The sequence below is a fragment of the Astyanax mexicanus genome, chromosome 1 (genome assembly GCF_023375975.1).
Source record: "Astyanax mexicanus isolate ESR-SI-001 chromosome 1, AstMex3_surface, whole genome shotgun sequence".
In the NCBI taxonomy this organism is placed as follows: domain Eukaryota; kingdom Metazoa; phylum Chordata; class Actinopteri; order Characiformes; family Acestrorhamphidae; genus Astyanax; species Astyanax mexicanus.
In genome coordinates, this window is record NC_064408.1 from 90,343,588 (window position 1) to 90,365,259 (window position 21,672).

General features: G+C 43.8%; 1 protein-coding gene across 1 annotated transcript; it reads left to right on the forward strand.

Moving 5' to 3' along the window:
• Positions 1 to 719: 719 nt before the first annotated feature.
• Positions 720 to 21,446, forward strand: rdh10a (retinol dehydrogenase 10a). Its single transcript, XM_007260099.4, has 6 exons — positions 720 to 1,430; positions 3,033 to 3,262; positions 10,999 to 11,097; positions 12,505 to 12,650; positions 13,320 to 13,451; positions 19,790 to 21,446. The coding sequence occupies exons 1-6, from the start codon at positions 1,151 to 1,153 to the stop codon at positions 19,911 to 19,913; spliced, it is 1,011 nt and encodes a 336-aa protein (XP_007260161.1). The 5' UTR covers positions 720 to 1,150; the 3' UTR covers positions 19,914 to 21,446.
• Positions 21,447 to 21,672: the final 226 nt, after the last annotated feature.

Genomic DNA, 21,672 nt, shown 5'->3' on the forward strand with positions numbered 1-21,672 from the left:
AAATAGAAAATTGGGTGTAAAACTTATTTTAATGTTATCTTTTTAAAAGAGTGATAACAAAGTTGTTTTTTATTTATGTCTTTAGCGAACAGGATTTTAAGAAAAAAAATGTTTTGTTTATTTTTCCATTTTTGCATATTGTAACAAATCAGATGGTTTACTTTTGTAACAAGATGTAAACATTTAAAATCTGGAAATCGAGAGAAGATGAACGTTTTTTATTTTTTATAAATTCTTACTTTTTTTTACACTTAATTTTAATTTTTTTAATTTAGCCTTTAACTATCAGAAACCTGAACTGATAAACGTTACATGGAGCAACTGTTATATGTTTTTTGTGTTTCCTGAACAAAATATAAAAAAAGTGTTTATTTCAACAATTATTTCAGGAAGGTGTCGATATACATTGATTACCTTTAAAGAAACCCTTTTAAGAGTGTTTATGACTCATTTGTTCCAAGTGTTTATGTTTAATGTGTTCGCATATACGTGTGTTATTACTGTGTTGTACCTCATATCCATGTTTTACTCTCTGGTTTATTGTGCTTTTATAGTTACAGTCTATTACAGCCCAACCTCCTCCACATGTGCTGCTGCTGCTGCTGCTGCTGGGGCTATTTTCATTCAGGCGTTGCTCAGACCCCCCCCCCCGCTCCCCCCTCCCCATGGGGTCCTCAGCGCACGGCGAGGCTGCTTTAAAGCGCGCGCAGCTGCGGCAGTGGAGCAGCGAGTGAGTGAGTGAGCGCGCGAGCGGAGAGAAGCAGCAGCAGCACAGAGCGCGCGCCTTCACACACTCATACAGAGAGCGCGAGCCCGCCCGGCACACAGGACCGTTAGAGCAGCGCGCGCGCAGACAGAGCAAGCCTCAGAGCTCGGTGACCGGCTTTAACACGGGCTGCGTTTTATTCTCCGTCCTTCAGAGGAGATCTGTATATAATTTATGAGAGTTAATTAACACAGGGATTAACTGTCTGTAGAGTCTGAGCGCGCGCGGGACAGTAACCTGCAGGAGCCCGTCCGGAGCTCGCGCTGTGATTAGGCTACTATAAAATCATCACAGAAGCCGGTGATCGTTATTAACGCGAGAGGCCGTTATTAACGCCTTATTAGTGTTTTATTAGCGCTTCAATAGTGTTTTATCAGCGCTGTCATGCTGGCTCTGGCGCTGGAGTTCATGGTGGTGTTGCTGCAGGTGGCGTGGGCCGTGCTGGCCGCTGCGCTGCGCTGGCTCGTGCGGCCGAAGGAGAAGAGCGTGTGCGGGCAGGTGTGCGTGATCACCGGCGCGGGCGGAGAGCTCGGGCGCCTGTTCGCGCGGGAGTTCGCGCGCCGCCGCGCCACGCTCGTGCTATGGGACATCAACAGCACCAGCAACGAGGAGACCGCCGAGATGGTCCGAGAGATCTACAGAGAGCTGGACACCCAGACAGAGGGTAAGAGAGAGAGAGAGAGAGAGAGAGAGAGAGAGAGAGAGAGAGTGCGTGAATGTGAGAGAGAGAGAGAATGAAGAGAGAAGGGTGATAGACCGAGAGTGCAAAGAGAGAGAGACAGAGAGAGAGGATGAATGAAGTGAGAGTAGTACAGTTTGGAGAGAGAAGAGTAGTGATGGACAGTGAGGAGAGAAAGAGTTATACATACTGGATAAAGAGTATACACAATGATAGTGTAAGAAGGTATGGAGAAAAGTGTAAAGACATTAGAGAGAGAGAGAGTATAAAACGAGTGATACTGATTGGAGAGAGTGTATAGAAAAAGTGATAGTGATTGGAGAAAGACAGTATAATGAGTGATAGTGATTGGAGGAATAGAGTGTAGAAAGAGTGATAGTGATTGGAGAAAGATGATACAAACATTTTGGAGGAAGTAAGAGTATGGATTAAAAGTGTAATTGACTGGAGAGAGACTGTGGAGATGATAGTGATATTGAAAAAGACAAACTGAAGAAATAGTGATATTGATTGAAGAGACACTGTGGAGAGAAAGTGACAGTGATTAGACAGTCTAAGGAGAAATAGTGATAGCCATTGGAGAGAGACTCTTGAGAAAGAGTGATAGTGATTGGAGAGCATCTGTGGAGAAATAGTGATAGTGATTAAGAGAAACTGGAGAAATAATGATAGTGATTGGAGAGAGACTGGAGAAAGAGTGATTGTGATTGGAGAGGGACTGTGGAGAAAGAGTGGTGGTGATTGGAGAGAGAATGTGGAGAAAGAGTGATTGTGATTGGAGAGAGTCTGTGGAGAAATAGTGATAGTGATTAAGAGAAACCGGAGAAATAGTGATAGTGATTGGAGAGAGAATGTGTAGAAAGAATGATTGTGATTGGAGAGACACTGTGGAGAAATAGTGATAGTGATTAAGAGAAACAGGGGAAATAGTAATTGGAGAGAGACTGTGGCGAAAGAGTGACAGTGATTGGAGAAAGAGTTATAGCGATTAGAAAGAGTTTGTGGAGAATGTAATAGTGATTAGAAAGAGTCTGTGGAGAAATAGTGATTGGAGAGACATTGTGGAGAAAGAGTGATAGTGATTAGAGAGAGTCTGTGGGGAAAGAGTGATAGTGATTTGAGAGTCTGTAGGGGTGAGAGTGAATGAAAGGAAGAAGGATGTGAGAGTGAATAAAGAGAGAATGTTAAAAGTGTGTCAGAGTGTAGAGAGAGAACTCACGGGTGTGTAAAAGCGAAAGTGCATGTGTTGTAAAGGGAGTGAAAGGCTGCATGTGATTGAGAAAAACAAGGAATGTGTGTGAGAGACAGAGGAAGAGAATCTGGTTCCTTATTATCTTTATTTCCTCACTCATAAACTAAATCAGTGACACCATAAACAGAACAGATATATAATCAATAGACCACAGTACCAGTAGCTGATTAGTATAATTGATCTGGAAAGTTCGTTCAGCCTGGACTAAGTCTGAGCTTCTGAAGGTCGTTTAGATAGATTTATTGATAAACAGATTTATCTAGAGACTTACAGTCTGAGTCAGTTCATTAATTGTTATTCTAAAGGTGTCTTGTCTTCCTGTGTGCTCTTCACAGGTCCTGGATCAGAGGAGGGTTCTACATTCCAGCCACAGGTGTACACATACGTGTGTGACGTGGGAAAGCGGGAGAGTGTGTATTCCACGGCCGAGCGAGTGCGCAGGGAGGTTGGGGAGGTGGATCTGCTGATCAATAATGCTGGTGTGGTGTCGGGTCATCACCTGCTGGAGTGTCCAGACGAGCTGATCGAGAGAACGATGGTGGTCAACTGCCACGCCCACTTTTGGGTAAGTTATGATACGCTTAAAAAATATTTTATTTTATTAGAAAGACCCACATACCTTGTGCTTCCACTCAATGGCCACTTTATTAGAAACACCTAATATCTTGTTTTAACACTTGCTGGCCACTTTATTAGAAACACCTATAGACCTTGTGCTTCCACTCACTGGCCACTTTATTGGAAACACCTATCTCTTGTGCTTTCACTTACTAGCCACTTTATTAGAAACACCTACATACCTTGTTCTTACACTCACTGGCCACTTTATTAGAAACACCTACCTCTTGTTCTTACATTCACTGGCCACTTTATTAGAAACACCTACCTCTTGTGCTTTTAATCACTTGTGTAATCACTTGTGTTTGTAGACAGCAGAACCTATACTTGACAAATCAGATTTTTCATTAAGCGCTTAGTGTGCAGCCAATATAAAATTTTTTGACTGAGATATGATGTGCAGAGTGTGTGGTATATATTGTTGATCTTAGTAAGTTTCATATTTTTGACTGAACTATTTCTTTTATCAATGTGATTTTTCAAACTTTTAAAAGGTAAACATTAGTTTTTGTTTAGAGTGTGGTACTTTTGTGCTTTAGCATGACAACTTTGAAGACATGTCTAATTGTGTTATTTATTTTAAAAACATCCACATAATGCTATTTAGTGACAGTTTATTATTACTCTAGCTTATTGATAGCATTTACTGTAAGTTAATTCTTATAGAAAGCATTGCATCTGTGTTTTAGCATGAGGCCAGTTCTGAATTTGTGCATGTAATGATACATAGTTGCTGTTTTGGTTTAGATGTGTCTAGTGTTAGCATGTTATATATTGATTTGTTAGCTTTTTTAACATTAGCCAAACTATTTCCTAAAGGATGTGGTACTTTGGTGTTTTCATTCGGTGCCAATCCACAGCTCCAAAGCTGTACACATCAGGTCTAAAAACACAAAAGCTGAGTGACAAGCGGGGGGAGGGTGGGGGTACTGGTCATTGGTATGTTTATTAAAAGCCCATTGAGGAGCACATCCTGCTTGGGGAAGGACCATTTGGACGAAGCTTCATTGGGCCTCTCTAATTAACCTCATGTTGGTGAGTGCAGTGAGTGCAGGGCGTCTGCTGGCTGCATTCAGCCGGACCACCCCGGGGGTCAGCAGTTTGTTAGAGATCATGCTGTGCTAAAGCCATGCTGCGTTTGTGGACTTTTTTTTCTGTTAACATCTGAGCAGAGCAGGTTGTTTGTTTTTGTTTATTAGCGTGGCGGGCTAACTGATGGCTGGCAGGGGGACGCGTGAAGATATGCGTAGTGGCGGACTGAGACTTCCGCAAACAATTAATCAAGCAATAATGGGCTTTAAGTGGATCAGATGAATAAACGATTGTGTGTTTGATGTTGCTGTCAGCCAGGGTCGTGTAATTGTGCAGTTGTTCTTTTGTTCTTATGCTAATGTGAGTGAATGCTCATGTTAAAGTTATAAAGAGTGTTTAAATATAAGGAACAAAGATAAGTTGGAAAATGAATTAATTGAAGGGCTTGGCAGTGCATCATAAGTATTAGTATATACAGCTCTGGAAAAAAATAAGTGACCACTTAAAATACCTCTAGAATATAATCAGGAGCAAGATAGATGATCACAAGCTTGAATTTTGCACCAGGTGTAGTAAGACTGGTGGAGGAGAACATACCAAGATGCATGAAAACTGTGATTAAAACCAGGGTTATTCAACCAAATATTGATTATTTCTGAACTCTTAAAACTTTATGAATATGAATATCATTATTTGAGGTCTGAAAGCTCTGCATTTTTTTTTTTATTTCAGCCATTTCTCATTTTCTGCAAATAAATGCTCTAAATGACAATAGTTTTATTTGGAATTTAGGAGAAATGTTGTCCATAGTTTATAGAATAAAACAACAATGTTTATTTTACTCAAACATATACCTATAAATAGCAAAATCAGATAATCTGATTCAGAAACTGAAACGACTCCTTAATTTTTTTCCAGAGCTGTATTTAAAACTATTTTATACATGATATGAACCATGAAATATTTTTAGTATTACAACTGCCAATTGCTGGTGTGTACAGTGTGCAAATGCAATGGTCCTTTGTGCCTAAATAGTTTGGTTTCCTGAGGGATGACAATCAGCAGAGTACAGAGTACTTTTTCTTGTACAAATGATGCCATAGAAACATTGTAGTTAGAGTTTTTAGTCATATCACCAAGCCCTAATAATGAATAACTACAAATGAACCTAAAGAAAACTAAATAAGTCTAATATAGGATATGGGCCCTGTATATACCAATTTATACAGCATGCTCAGAAAACTAATTCCAAATACAATCACAATAACTATAAAATGTAATAATATTGCCCACCTGTACCCTACACCTGACTGAACACAGCATTATAATGGGGTTTAATGCTGAATCAAGCAGTGTGCTGTTTGAAGCAGGTTTAAACCTCATTATGGTTAAGGGAAGTTTTCTTAAGCTCAGTGCTTAGTGTGTGTGTGTGTGTGTGTTAGTCTGAGATGAAAGCAGGCCTTAATGAGTAGAGACGTGTGCTGGCTGCAGTGCGGAGGATGTGGTTCGTTAAGTATTACAAACCAGCCTACACCGGCACGTCTCTTTGTCTATGAAGCTCCATGCAACTTTAATTGGTCAGTTGGTCACTACATAGCTGCGCGCTGTATTGAACACAAAACTTTTAATGGGGTTTTGTGCCTTTAGACATTCTGATTGTTTAACAGCTTTAATATTTATATAATTACCCCTGACAAATATAGCTAACTTTTTGTTAATCTTTTATAGAAGTTATCATTATCATTTCTAAGCTGCTGAAGTTTCCAGTGTCTGTCATGTAGTCAGTCTAACAGCCTCTTGAAAGCTGTGTTTGGAAACAGCGAAGGCGAGGAGGCCACACTCCAGATGGACCTCGTCTTTGTTTTGCTGGATTGCATTGTGGGAATGCAGAGTTGTAGCGAGAGCCAGCAGAAAGTGAGGTCATTCACTCTCCCTCTCTGAACTGCTGGCGTTCCAGAGGCTCTCTCTGTCTAAACGCTGCACTCTCTGTGTCTCAGTGCTTACGCAGCGTCCAGCTGCAGAGTATACACTGCAGACGCTGAAGTGACATTCTCTAAAGAAACGGATATTACCAGGGGTTTGGATGCCACTTGAAACAAAATCATCTTGTTTTTTTAACCTTCTGCAGTTCAGGAAATGCAACAGTACTTTGTTAAATTATCTTGTGATGTCATATTCATATCTGATTTAATATGCTACATGTCTGGATAGTGGGAAATATAGTGTTATAAATTACTTCATACTGGGGGTATTTTAACCCTAGAACACTAACGTTAAAATTAGCAACACCACTCACTAACGTTGGGTATACACTGTAGGACACGTTTTGGAAGCCTTCTTTACTTTTACAACACACATCACATAAAATAAAAAAAGTACCATGGATGATGTAACAGGTAATGTCCTTACAAAAAAAATAATGCTGCTTATGGTCTTTCATCCACCCATTCCTGGAACATGTGGGCCTCTGATTTAAACACACAAACACTAACATCAGGTAAATTACACCCATAAAATAGATTACTCTCTATCAATAACGTCGGATGAAAAGCACCCAAACAAAAGCATGCCTCTTAAAAAAACCATAGCTGGGAGGATGGAATCAACCATAACATTAATGACAATGAAGCTCCCCCAAGTCCCATTCAACTCAGACAGCAGCACACTGTGAAAATCACATGACAAAAACTATGTGGGGTTAAAAAGTAGGCCTTCTCTTTTTACTTAGAGAACATCAGCTTAATGTAAAATCCTGACCAATGAGAAAAATGTATCCATGTAATCCAGCAAAACTTTCTTTATGGCACAATGGCACGAATGGAAAGACTTTTTTTTGTCTTTTTTTTAAGTATTGCGTGCCATAGTGGTGTTGAACTCAGTTGCTAGCTGTGATTGGTGGGCGGCTCATAGCACCAGTGTAAGCGATGCAGCTGTAGGCGGTCGCAGTGAAAGCCTGCGCTTTGTTGAAGGAGTTTGAACAGTGTCCCTGTAGAGAAAGCAGCATGTGATGATGTGCTGTTGTTTCGTTATTCTTTTTTTCATTTCCATACGTGGTTTGAACATTTGTGGTCATCATTCTGAGCCCGTCCTGCTCTCAGACAGCAGAGAGAGCTGAGGACTGTAATGGCGATCTGCTGCTTGACCCACTTCTGCCACAATCACTTTCTTGTCTTGGGATCTGCTTGACAAAATTCCAAATGCCAGGAGTCAAAGTTCTGCTGCATTCCTGCTGGACCAGGAGAAAAGGGCCGGGTGGGCAGAAGGGTCTCTGTCGAGTGGGCTTAGGCAGGCTTTGAGTGGCACACCTGCGTTATTAGGCACTTCTCTAAAAGCAGTGCTTAAAGCTAGGAAGTCGTTACAGCGCTGAACAGTCTGAATTCACTTTTCTTTTCAAAGCATAAAGTCAGTGATCAGTGAGAGTGTTTACCTGTAATAAACTCTATATAGCATTAGAATAAACCCAAATAAACATAAAATCAGTGATCAGTGAGAGTGTTTACCTGTAATGAACTTCTAGTTATATTTTTATTGTCCGGGTAAACAATTTACAGATCATTATATCAGACGGCTTTCCACGTTTGCACGTTTGTTTCTTTAGCTTCCATATGTTCTTTTGTGCTTTTGGGAAATGCAGGGCACAGTTCATTACTAGCTTTCCTCTGTCAAAATCTGTGAATGCCTTTGTAGAAGTTAAATCATCAAGCCAGCACCACGCTGTTTGGACAAAGCAGGAGAATCTCGGCCACATTTCCATGTTTGCACATACTGGTCCTCTTTGTTTGTCGGCTAATTAGCGGCCTGCTATCTGCACCCAATATTTGCGCGTATTCCTGTTGTTTAAACAGTAGCACTAATCTAGGCTGACGCGGCAGCTGAGAACAGCTTTTGTGCGGAGCGATGCACTTGAGTTTATCTCAATTAGGAAGCGCACTGGGCATGGGTCGTGGAAGCACTGTGCTGTTGGGAGTTAATTTAGCGTAAACGCAAGCGTTGAGAACCAATTATGGAAGCTACGAAGTACGACATGAACTCGTGTTTGGCTTCACACGTTTTGTGTCTGAAAGGTCGGCGGGGCCAGGGGGACGAGCTTACTGAAAGCTTAGGTATTTCTTTGAAAAAAAAGTCCAGCGATTTATTCTAATGTCTCTGCATAGTTTAGAGTTTGAGATAAATGGATTTCTGTAGTGGAGTTTGGTGTAAAATGGGTGTGGTTGGTGTGGTTCATTATGATTGTGAATAGTAATAGACATTTCCATGATTACAACACTAATAGCTATATAATTTATAGCTATATAAAACGCCAATGAGCCTTTGCATGTTTTCAAAGTTGTATATGGATGCTTATGATTGTAAAAAGAAAAAATCTTGCCTACTAAATTCACCATGCAATTCCCTGCATGTTTATATGCATATGCATCCTCCACAGAGACACCTTACTGCAGTGTGTTTAAGCTTGTAAAAACTCCATATATTATTAACCCACATGCAAAGTAAATATGGTAAAATGTAACAAAGAATTAGACAAATACTTCTTGTGATATCTTGGGTGCCAAGTTTGGAATTAGACGCTGTTTTCTTCACTAATGAGGAGTTGTGTATGTGTGTGCGTGTGTGTGTGTGTGTGTGTGTGTGTGTCTAAGAGGAGAAAGTGCAGAGTTTCAGGCAGAGCAGGAATTCCAGCACGTTGTCAGACTGACATTTTTATAGCCTGCTGGCAGAAGTGAGAGGTGTTTAAGCTGGCGGAGCAGAACTGTGCGAGCTGGTACCACTCTCAGACTCTCTTCTCTGCAGCACGTTTATAAACGCTGATATCACCGGCCGCTCTAAAGCGCTGTGTTTTTCTTGGCTTTCTAATATAAGCTGCTCGTGGAGCGTCCTCTATAAAGCTGTAGGTGCTGTGTGCTTTACTGCTAGAGTGCAGTAATTAAACAGTACAGTTCATATGTCATGTTTTTACATATGCTTTCTCCTTAAAATCTTAAGATTTACTGGAAAGATTGAAGATTTTGACCCGTCAGACCCAGGGCTTCTTATAATGGATATTTATTGATAGTTAGTTAAAAAGTGCACCTGCTTAGGAGTGAGATCTACATTGTAGGCAGTGAGTAATAACTGCTAAAAATGTGATTATGATTGGATTATTAGTGCATGTAAACACACTCACTGAGGTTTTTGGTCACAGTTATCAGAGTGGAACACTTCTTCAGCACACGTTTAACATCTGAGTAAGAATGTCACATACTGTTTATTTGGATTCATTGGGGTTTATTGTTAACATGTACAGTGCAGTGTAAGGGCTGCAGGTGTAAATGACAATAGCTTTAAGAGGTGTTGACTTTTATACACCCTTATTAACCAGCAGCAATTATGTATTACTATAATGTATTATTAGCCTTTTAGTTTTTTTTAAGTGAGGATATGCACACTGTTTTAGATGATAATGGTCATAATGGTCGGGGTTAGTATGCTGTACTTACACATTTAATACATTTACATTTGACAGTGATTCTCTATGGTGATTTCCATTAACATGCATAGCATATACATGTGTTTGTTTTTGTGAATGTTTGTGAAAAAAACATGCAAAATATGTAAACAATGCAAAGATCGCTCTAAATGACTGGCTGATTTGGTTCTTGGCTTATTTGAAAGGTTTAAATAGAACAGAAAACCTCTTATTTTTTCTTTAAATATACTGTACTGAAAAGCGCAGTTTTTCTTATAATAGTAAAATCCCTTTCATAACAGTTAGAACAGTATTAAGAACCGTTTATCTGTTTTTTCCAACAGTGTTCAAAAAACACAAATTGTGTTAAATCAACACTATAAGTAGTAAAGTTAAGCACTCAGATTGTTGATTTAACAATGGTAAATTTGCTGTGCACCAATCTAAAGAATCTATTAAACCAAATTATTCTTATTCTTTGAGTTGTCCTGTGGTGTTCCTGTAGTAAATAACCACTGACTCACTCAGCAAATCCCTTTTTCTTAAAGAGTACTTAGAATCCGACACTATTGTCAGAAGAATTGAAAGTTTAGAATCTACACTCTTTACAGTTCTTCAACTTGTTTCAGTGATGCTACAAACCTACAGCATGACTTAATGTGAACTTAATGTAAACACAGCAATGGCAATAGATGAGAGGATGGATCTGTGTGGGAGTGAAAGAGGAAACTGGAGAAACAGAATCACTCACTCACTCATTCACTCACTCACTGTTTCACATGCAGTTCCAGGCTGATTGCTGAACAGAGCCAGCAGTGCTGGTGTCACTGTTTGTTTTGCTCTAATGAAAGCACCCCAAAAAGTATTACTATCCAAACTAAACACCATTTGTCCTGCTAATACTTACTGGAAGTTGTTCTTTGTCCAGATAAGTAAGTAAAGTCCTGTGTAAATTAGTCTCGGGGGAGCTTGTGAAAACGGAGCAGTCAGTAATGGCCTTTCAGAAAGAAACAGGACTGTTCCTGAACTCCCTCTGTAGAGCCCAGCAGATGAGGATTGTTTAGTCTTTGTGAATTATTAGCCGAAGGAAGGAGGGGGGGAAATCCAGGATCAAAGGGCTCTGGCAAAGACGAAGAGCATCAGGAAAATAACCTCCCTGTCTCTCTTTCTCTCTCTCTCTCTCCCTCTCCCTCATCCTCTTCCAGACCACCAAGGCATTTCTCCCCAAGATGCTGGAGATGAACCATGGCCACATTGTGACAGTTGCCAGTTCGCTGGGCCTCTTCAGCACAGCTGGTGTGGAGGTTAGTGCACTGCAGAAACCGAATAAATCTACTGGCAGCCTCACATAAAAGGAAAAAATTGACAAAGTTTAGAGAAGGCTCAGCGTGTTTGGCATCAAATGGCGCTGAAAATACAGTATAGCGTGTATAACTCACACACTTGGTCTGGTCAAAAGAAGCCTAGAGCTTCTGTCTGTGTGTTTTAGTCTCAGCACCTGTTTGCCGGCCCCCAGATACACAGACACTTTCTATTTCTATGTCCTATATTTATTATGTATATTAATATGCCTCACATATAAAATATATATAGAAATATGTTATTTAATGATGACATTAAATATAACAAATATATTTAAAGAAAAAAGTTATATAGTGTGACGAACTAAGGTTCTTACAGGATTCTCGCTTCAGCTCACCTGATCGAACATCATTAAACCCTTTTTTTTAACAAACTAGGTGCTGGCTAATAACTAATAATATTTTTTTTTATTGATATTCTTGTATTTATTTAAATATTAGTGTTTAACTGACTAAATAAACACTTACTACCCATATAAAGATCATTTTAGTACATGACTAAAGCTTTCCTACCGTACTGTATGCAGACAGATTTGGAAAATCGCTTTAGAAAATCAGGATCCTAGTTTTATACAACTGAAAATGCAAACCATCACACACAGACACTTGCACAGCTAGAGGTCTTCTATACCATGAAAGATTCTTATTCTCTGCTGTAGCGTTTATATTCATCTTTTTGTCTTTTCCCCATTCATTAATTCAACACAAAGAGCCCTCTTTTCTTTATTCTCCTATTTAAATACGGTCTGTTTGCTGGGATGGTTAAAGGATTTGTGCCAAACTGGTTACTCTAGCCTGTGCCAGTGAAAAGGCCACTCTGAGTTAATATTCTGCTGCTTGTCCAACTTCCTTTCACTGCTTTCCAACCTGGTGTCATTTTTCCAGCTGCCTTTTGGGGGATACTTTGCCCGTTTTGTTTTGTTAGGTGCCCATATGCTTGTGTTGTAGCAACCCTTATCCTTAAGTTAGCCGCACTTCAAAGCAGCCAGCAGCACCGGCAGCGTTTCTGACCCTTTATGCAGGCTTGAAATAGTGAGTGTGAGTTTTTTTATGGCCGAGCATTAATGCGCTGACTAAAGCTGCCAGTTGATGTATGTGGATCTCTTTATCCCCCTGTGTTTATCTACACGCATCTGTGTTTGACCAGGCTGGTTTTGAAGATTATGTCCACAGCGAACCACATCAAAACCCCTTCCCGCTGCTGCGCACAGCTGAAGAATGCTAATGAAACTGTAGAAGTTAGCTGTTCTGCTGGCGCTGTGTCATTACGGAGAGGAAGAGAGCCTCGGGAGCCTTGGTTCTGTTCGCTTTTGTTTTAAAAGGCTGTTGTTTTTTTCTTCACCATCGCAGGATTACTGCGCCAGCAAGTTCGGAGCCATCGGCTTCCACGAGTCCCTGAGCCACGAGATCAAGGCCTCGGAGAAGGACGGCATCAAAATGACACTGGTGTGCCCTTACCTGGTGGACACGGGCATGTTCAGAGGCTGCAGGATAAGGTAACTGTGCAAATAGCGCGATTGGGTTTCCAATAAAGAGAGAAGGAGACAATAGGCATGTGGTTCAAGTGGACACTGCTAAACAGCGGTTAGGGTAGCTTTGCTTGTTGTCCGCTCATGTCACACTCAGCTTGGCTTTCTGCTAGCACAATGACATCCCTACACACACGCTCTCCCATTTCTGACTCAGACTGGCCTCTTTGACACGGGATCCATTTCCTTCAACAGTAGTTACGTTTACATGCGCACAATAGCCCCACTAGATTCCACTGCTGCTTTCAAGTGCTCTCTTTTTTAGGGAGTAGGATAAGTTTCCCACCAGGAGACACCATGAGCGTCTTTTACATTTGTCTTATTAATAAAACATGATCTCTCCAAAACTCTTACTTTGCTTCTTATGTTTTATGGTGTCCTAAAACTTTAAACAGTTTCTGTAGAAGAGCCAAACATGTTGAATGACGGCCACTAGACTTCTCAGTATCTCAGAAAACAGAAATATGGTCTTAGTTGATCTTAGTTGGACCATGCTAATTAAAGCATGCTACATACTGTAGTTGACTGTATCCTAAGGACAGCAGAACAAACCTAGAGATAGAATTATCTATTGACTGCGAAAAGTGTCTGAGCTCTTCTCATCTTATCTTTTATCTCCCCTCTTTCTCCAACCAGGAAAGAGATTGAGCCATTTTTGCCTCCTCTGCGGCCGGAGTTCTGTGTAAAACAAGCCATGAGGGCCATCCTGACTGACCAGCCAATGGTCTGCACACCTCGCATCGTCTATATGGTCAACTTCATGAAAAGGTGAGCACTGGTTCTTACTTTAGTTTAGTTCCCTTTCAGTCGATTCACTCGGTACAACACATAATGTATGGGATATCACGCCCTTGCGTGTCTGGCTGAAGACACCTTTAATCACGCCTAAAAGGCAGATGATGCATAGTGACGAGGGCAGGAGGGCCCGCCCCCTGCATATAACCCCACGTCACCAGCATCACTCCTCAGTTCTTATGCTCTTCACTTCGCTGAGAACACCTTACACCTTTTCTGCTAGTCTAGTTAGCTCAATTCAGCAATCCTTCGGATAACTTAACTGTTCCATTAGGCAAGCACGACAACAACCTCATATTGGTGAGTCGTCTTCCCGCGGAGCGTTATTTAAAGGATTTTGCTGCTTTTAAACCTGCTTTGTAAGTCTCGGGGCTAGCCTGTTTAGCTTCGCTAACGGCTGCCTAAAATGAGCTCGCAAGCCAACCTTACCTCTCAGCCTGGCAAGAAAGCCTCCCGTCCTTGTCCTCAGGGATGTGGTTTTGCCATTACCGAGAAGGACCAACATGATGCATGTCCAGTCTGCCTGGGAATCGTCCATGCTAGGAGGGCCTTGGTCCAACCTGATGCATGTGCGCTCTGTCGCCAGCTCAGGCGGTCGACCCTCGAACGCCGTGTAACGTTCGTTGAGAAAGTTCTCGGACAAGCAGCAGTGGCACGCGAGGATCCCCTGATCTCCGGAAAGGCTGGGCCGTCCTGTTCGGACGTCGAGGAAGCCGAGTACGAAGGGGAACCTTGCCTTAACTGGGCTGAGCACATGGAGAGTCTGGAGATGTGCGAAATGAATTCGCCGTCGCTGACTCTTCCGTGTCAGCCGCAGCTCTCCGAGCCTGCAGCCGAGCTCGAGGACGACGACCCGTTCGGTCTCGGTGTAGACGAGCTTGATTACTCCGAAGACGAGCAGGAAGAGCTGCAGGTTCTTCCAGCCCCGACGGCTGCGGAGGGTAAACAGGACGAGGCTGACACCTCTTTCTTTTCCCTTTACCGTCGTGCGGCGCAAAAGCTGGACGTGGAGTGGCCTGCTCCTCATCTGTCCAAAAAAGCGACCAGATTCGCGGGGTTTTTCCTTCCCCCGGCTCCGCAAGTGGTGAAGCATCGTCTCCCACTTTTCCCCGACTTCATGACAGAGCTGACGTCGTCATGGGCTAAACCGCTGTCAACCCGCACCACAGTGCCTGGTTACGCGCAGTTTCTCGAGCTGGAAGGGTCAGGGGAGGCGGGGCTGCTAAACCCCCCTCCGATGGAGCCTTCGCTGGCAGCGTACCTGGCTCCGTCTCATAATCAGGGAGTCGCGGGACCAGCCGTGCTTCCCTCCAAGCACTGCCGGTTCTCCTTCTCCCAGCTGGACAAGGTTTATCGCGCGCAGGCAGGCACGGCCAGAGCGATGAGTTCAGTCACTCTCCTCCAGACTTACCAGGCGATGTGTCTAGCCGAACTCGGAGACCAGCTACCCGCGGACAGCCCGCTAACAGCTCTGCTAAATGAGGTTAGAATTGCCTCAGATTACATCCTGCGTATGTCTCGCTGTGCGGCTCTCTCGCTGGGCAGAGGAATGGCGTCTACTGTCGTGGCACAGCGCCACTTGTGGCTAACGCTGTCTGACATGCCAGACAGAGACCGGGCGACTTATTTGGACGAGCCGGTCTCCTCGGCAGGTCTGTTTGGCCAGTCACTCGAAGCCATTCAAGCCAAGTTCGAGCTGAGGAAAAAGCAGACGGAGGCTTTGCGATCTATTCTGCCAAGACGGGAGAAGCAGAAACCGCAGTTGACTGCCCGCAAGCCCGCAGCGCCGCTTCCTCCGATGAAGAGGCCCGCTGCTACGGTTACTGCGGGGAATCCCCCGCCCAAGCAGCAGCAGCCCAAACACACTCCACGCCACTCAGCCTGGAGCAAAGGTCCTCCTCCCGGGCACCAGAAAGACTCCGCGGTGAGGAAGAGGAAGCCTGACTCATCCTAGCTCGCAGAGAAGGGGGAGTGAGGTCTCCGCTGGTCGGAGACACCACAGTTTCTCCCCTAAAGCCACCGAAGAGGCGCAGTTTTTCCCCTCTTCCGGGGCCAAGTTCAAAAAGGGCACGTTTTGCCCCAACATCGTTTATAAATCACCTGTTCTCTGTAAACACGTGTGTTCAAGCATTCCCACAGCCCAGTCACTGTACTCAGGGGTGGGGGGAGGGTGCCCTAATAATAAAGTTGCATTCTGTAACTCAGGGCGAAATAAAAATGTCCAGCCCACAAAAAAATGTGTTGCACTCCCAATTTCAGCCACAGGAGGGCTCCGCCCCTCCACGAGTAGCATATCATCACAGCCGGCTCGCTGCACGTGCAGCAAACTGGCGCGCATGCGCAGTCTCGCCCTGGGTAGAGCGGACTGTTGCCATGGGTTACCGCTTGCAGTTTCGAAAGCGCCCCCCCCGCTTTTCCAGCGTGGTGTACACGCAAGTGTCACTCAACGCTGCGGCGGTGCTCAGGGAGGAGATAGAAACTCTTCTTTGCAAGCAGGCGATCCGTGTAGTTCCTCAGGCCAATGCACAAAGAGGCTGGTACAGCCGTTATTTTGTGGTGCCGAAGAGGGGCGGGGGGTTACGTCCAATTATGGATTTAATTTTAAATAATAATTTTATTTCAATTTTTTCCCCATTTTCTCCCCAATTTACACGGCCAATTACCCAACCCACTCATTAGGACTCCCCCTATCACTAGTAATGCCCCAACACACCAGGAGGGTGAAGACTAACACATGCTTCCTCCGATACATGTGAAGTCAGCCACCGCTTCTTTTCGAGCTGCTGCTGATGCAGCATTACCGAGCAGCCAGCGCGCTTGGAGGAAAGCACAGCGGCTCGGCTCCGGTACATCAGCTCACAGACGCCCTGTGCTGCAGACATTACCCTAGGAGTGATGTGGGGAGAGAGCGCCATCTACCCACCCGGAGGGAGCAGGGCCAATTTTGCTCCCTCTGACGCCGGCAGCTTGATGGCAAAGCTGCATGAGCTGCAATTATGGATTTAAGAACATTAAACAAGCATTTAAGAGTTTTCAAATTCAGAATGCTAACACTTCGCCAGTTCCTTCGCGCGGTCGGCCCGGGGGATTGGTTCACGTCTATAGATCTCACGGATGCATATTTTCACATTGCAGTCCATCCAGATCACAGACGTTATCTCAGATTCGCCTTCGAGGGCGTGGCTTACGAGTGGCTCGTTCTCCCGTTCGGGCTTTCTCTGGCCCCGCGCACTTTTACGAAGTGTGTGGAAGCAGCTCTCGCTCCTCTGCGGATGCGAGGAGTGCGAGTGCTTTCATATCTAGACGACCTGGCTCTAATTGGACGGTCGAGGGACGAAGCTTTAGCGCACACAGGGGCTGTGTTATCCCATATTCAGCGGCTGGGTTTCTCGGTGAATTTGAAAAAGAGCTCTCTAATTCCCAGCCAGAAGCTGTCTTTTCTGGGGTTGGAAATATGCTCTCTCACCAGCCGAGCGCGTCTGTCAGAGCGCAGAATATGTGCGTTCCGCGACTGCCTCGCGCAGTTTCAGCTGGCGCGCAGTCTACGTTTTCGCCAATTTCTCCAGCTGTTGGGTCAAATGGCGTCAATGATAGCGGTAGTTCCGCTGGGTTTACTTCTAATGCGTGCGTTTCAGCACTGGCTATTATCACACCGCCTGAACACCTCACACCATCTCCAGAAAAAGATATTTGTGACCCAGGGTTGTATGAAAGCACTATCTCCTTGGAGAGAGCCCCGCCTGCTCTGCCAGGGCTCGCCTATAGGCAGAGTTCTGTTTCGCGTGGTAGTGTCAACAGATGCGTCCCTGACAGGCTGGGGTGCGGTGTGCAACGGGGCAGCTGTGAAGGGGGCGTGGTCTTCAGCGCAGCGCTCCCTCCACATAAACTGTCTGGAGTTGCTCGCGGTCCATTTGTCCCTAAAGCGCTTCCTCTCAGAATTGAGGGGGAAGCATGTTTTAGTCAGAACAGACAACACCACCGTGGTGTCTTACATAAACAGGCAGGGGGGCACGCGGTCACTCCTGCTTCTGAATCTGTCCCACTCCCTTCTAATGTGGAGCAGTTTTCACCTACTTTCACTCAGGGCGACACATGTGCCAGGCCGCCTGAACTTGGGTGCGGATCTCCTCTCCAGGGGAGGTCCTCCAGCTCGAGAATGGAGACTCAGTCCCCTGGTGGTGGAACAGATCTGGGATCGGTTTGGCAGGGCCAACGTAGATCTCTTCGCATCCAGAGAAAACACGCATTGTCCTCTGTTTTTCTCTCTAGCAGACCAGGGTGCTCCCCTGGGAGTGGATGCACTGGCACATCTCTGGCCCAACACTCTGCTTTATGCATTCCCCCCGGTGGAGCTGATCATGCCAACACTGGAGAGGGTGCGCCAGGGGAACCTCTCTCTGATACTTGTAGCTCCCTGCTGGCCATCAAAACCATGGTATGCAGAAATAATCAGTCTCCTTGCAGGAGATCCATGGGCTCTCCCACTTCACTCGAATCTCCTGTCTCAGGCGGGAGGGGAAATTGTTCACCCCCGGCCAGAGCTGTGGTGTCTCCATGCCTACCCGCTGAAAAGTCTGCCTTGATGGCCAGCGGTTTGCCCTCTAATGTTGTGGCTACCATTCAGTGTGCAAGGGCTTCCTCTACAAGAGGTTTGTATGCTTATAAATGGCGTGCATTTGAGCACTGGTGTCAGGGAAGAAATTTGATTCCCTTCCAGTGTTCCATTGTGGATGTTTTGACATTCCTTCAGGAGTTACTGGAGCGTGGGCTCTCATTCTCGACAATAAAAGTATATTTGGCGGCTATATCAGCCTGTCATGTTGGTTTTGGGGGATTGTCGCCTGGGGCACACCCCCTAGCTATACGTTTCTTAAAGGGAGTGCGACGTCTAAAGCCTGTATCTAGGCCAGCCGTTCCTCCCTGGGACCTCACTATTGTGCTCGAAGCCCTGTCTGGGCCTCCATTTGAGCCCCTAAATTCTGTAGACATGAAATATGTTTCGTATAAGACGGCTCTGCTGCTTGCTTTAGCCTCTGCTAAGCGTGTGGGTGATCTTCATGCTCTGTCAGTGCACCCCTCATGTACCCAGTTTGCACCAGGGGACATCAAGGTTACATTACGCCCTAATGCAGCGTATGTGCCAAAGGTGCTGCCTATGTCTTATAGTTCACTAGCCTTTGAGCTTAATTCTTTCTCTCATCCTCCATTTGCTTCTGAGGAGCAGCAAAAAATGCACACGCTCTGCCCTGTGCGTGCACTGCGTACATACATTGATCGTACTCAGGCTTTCCGTGGGTGTGACCAGCTTTTTGTCTGTTTTGCCAACCCAGTTCGTGGCAGGGCTCTGTCTAAGCAGCGTCTCTCTCACTGGGTTGTGGAAGCTATTGCATTAGCTTATAACAGCAAGGGTCTGGAGTTGCCTGTGGGGGTGCGGGCTCATTCTACAAGGGGAATGGCTGCATCGTGGGCCCTTTTTAAGGGTGTCTCCGTTAAAGACATTTGCGCTGCTGCCAGCTGGGCATCACCTCATACTTTTGTGCGCTTCTATCGCCTAGATGTGGTGGCCCCTTCAGTAGCTCATGCTGTTCTTTCTTCGGGGTCTGGGGTGCTCTAGTGTGCCCGCTTGGTTCGGTGTCTGCTCCGCGGGGCGTGTATATAGGTCCCATACATTATGTGTTGTACCGAGTGAATCGACTGAAAGGGAACGTTAGGTTATGAATATAACCCCTGTTCCCTGAAGGAGAGGAACGAGGTACAACACAGGTTGCCCCGCTTCGCTGTTAGCTCAGTGAAGAGCAGCATCTTGAACTGAGGAGTGATGCTGGTGACGTGGGGTTATATGCAGGGGGCGGGCCCTCCTGCCCTCGTCACTATGCATCATCTGCCTTTTAGGCGTGATTAAAGGTGTCTTCAGCCAGACACGCAAGGGCGTGATATCCCATACATTATGTGTTGTACCTCGTTCCTCTCCTTCAGGGAACAGGGGTTATATTCATAACCTAACGTTTTCTTTATTTAGTGCAGATTTGACTAGAAACGTAAAGATATGCATGAGGCCTATGCAGTCATAGTGTATTCTCAATGTAATCTCAGCTTTACTTATAAACTCTCTTGTGTATGTCTATATATATTTTCATATAGTATAATATATAAATGAATACTCTTGCCATTTTATTTTTTGTATGTAACTCAGAAGCATGAGTTGCATGAGATGTAAAAATAAGATTAGATTTTTATGTGTTATGACTGTGTTATTTATTTATTTTTCTCTCAGATCATTTACCTCTTTTTTCTCTCTCTTTCTCTCAAAGCATCCTGCCATTCGAGGCCATTGTGTGCATGTACCGTTTCCTCGGAGCAGACAAGTGCATGTACCCCTTCCTGGCTCAGAGGAAAGAGGCTATGAACAACAATGAAGCGAAGAACGGGATCTAGATAACAGCTCCTAAATTCCTGGGCACATTCGCTACCAACACGAGGAAACACCACTGAGAGCAGAGTGGACAGAAGAGAGACTGAATACAGACTGGTGCACTTGCATTGAGCAGATGCAAAGGTTTACCATATTGTTCCTCTGGAACAAAGAAAGCTGTGTAACTACGCTAAGGATTTATTTGTCTCTTTTTTTTTTGGTTTGTTTTAAATGAAAACGACCATCTATATACTGTGTCAATAGTTTTGAAATCATACATGAGATATTCAGTAATTATTTACATAATGTAGTCACCAGCATTATCTAGAGTCTTTGTGAAAATATACAGTATGTTACTGTATGAGCAGTAAAACCTTGTCACTTTTTTTTATTTGTAGACATGCACTGTAATTACCTAATCTCTCTACACTGCCAATACTATTAGCTAAACCATTATGCCACCTCATCTCCCACAGTTCAGAGGCAAACCTTTCATCAGTCAGAAATACACCTACAATTACGTAAAAAAAAAAAAAAAAACAGAAACCCAGTGACTAATGGCAAATCCAAAAATTAAGCATGTTTAAGTCATTTGTTAAAGCAAAGATATTAAAGCCACATTCAGTGGTAGCGCAGCATCAATAGTAAACCCAATCATAAAGTGACAGTTAATGTCACTGGTAAATCCAATGGTAAACCCAGCATTAAACCCAACATTTTAACTAACACCCCAATGAAGGCAATGGTTAAGCCTATAGTCCCAAACTTTCATCTGACTGATGTTTTAGATCCAGAAGTTCAGTGTTCAGTAAACGTTCTCACTGTTTCAGCACTGTATTGGCTGGTTTTGTGAAAAGAGAAAAATTCCAGTCTGTGTTTTGAGCAGTTTCACACTCACTGACTCACTGAGGGTCACACTCTATTCCACAAGATCAAGAACGTTGAAAGAACTGAATGGAAGCAAAACAGTACAGCTCTATTGTTTTTTTTGGGAATATGTGTTAAATTCTATGTGTTAAATTGATTTTATGGAGGCTGAAAGACGTGTCCTTATTTACGTTTTTTGAAGCAGTATATGCATTATTTTTTTAATCGACGGTTCTCTGCAAATGTAAAGGATGAAGCAGGACATGGACTGAGGAAAGTATGTGAACCATCAACTCACCCACGTTGACTGAAATGGTTTGAAAGTCTCAGAGCTCCTGCCGAGTGTCTACTGCGTCTTCATCCCGACTACGTCCAGCTACAATTTGTATCATTGTTTCTTGTAACTTGGACTATTGACTGAAATTGTTCTCCATGAATAGATATTTGGATATTTTGTATGTTTAAGAAAATCATATATGAATTTAATGTACATTCCAATAGGCACCATTTCTTCACTTATAGTGATGAGCCTAAAATCACTACCTCTTCATGTTTTGCCATTTGTTGACAGTATGACATTATGCCTCTTTTGTAACTATCTTAAGACTGCTCTATAGAGGAGCAAACAACGTGGTTCCAATGTTTAGTGTCTCTACCTAACTTAAATTAATAAAGTGATTTAGATTGTGCTTGTTGTTTTGGGGTGTAATATGAAGAAAATTCCTGAGTTAGCATTTATTATTGATGTTTTGTACTGTGTAGCTGTAACAGTTATATTTGGTTCAAGTTGATTTTGCTTCTGTGTAGTGTTGGTTATCACATGGATCTACAATGTAAATCCATATGGTTCTAAACTTTTAGTAACATTTTATTTACGCCACAGTGTCCCCCAGAGGAACATTTTATTGCTTAGAT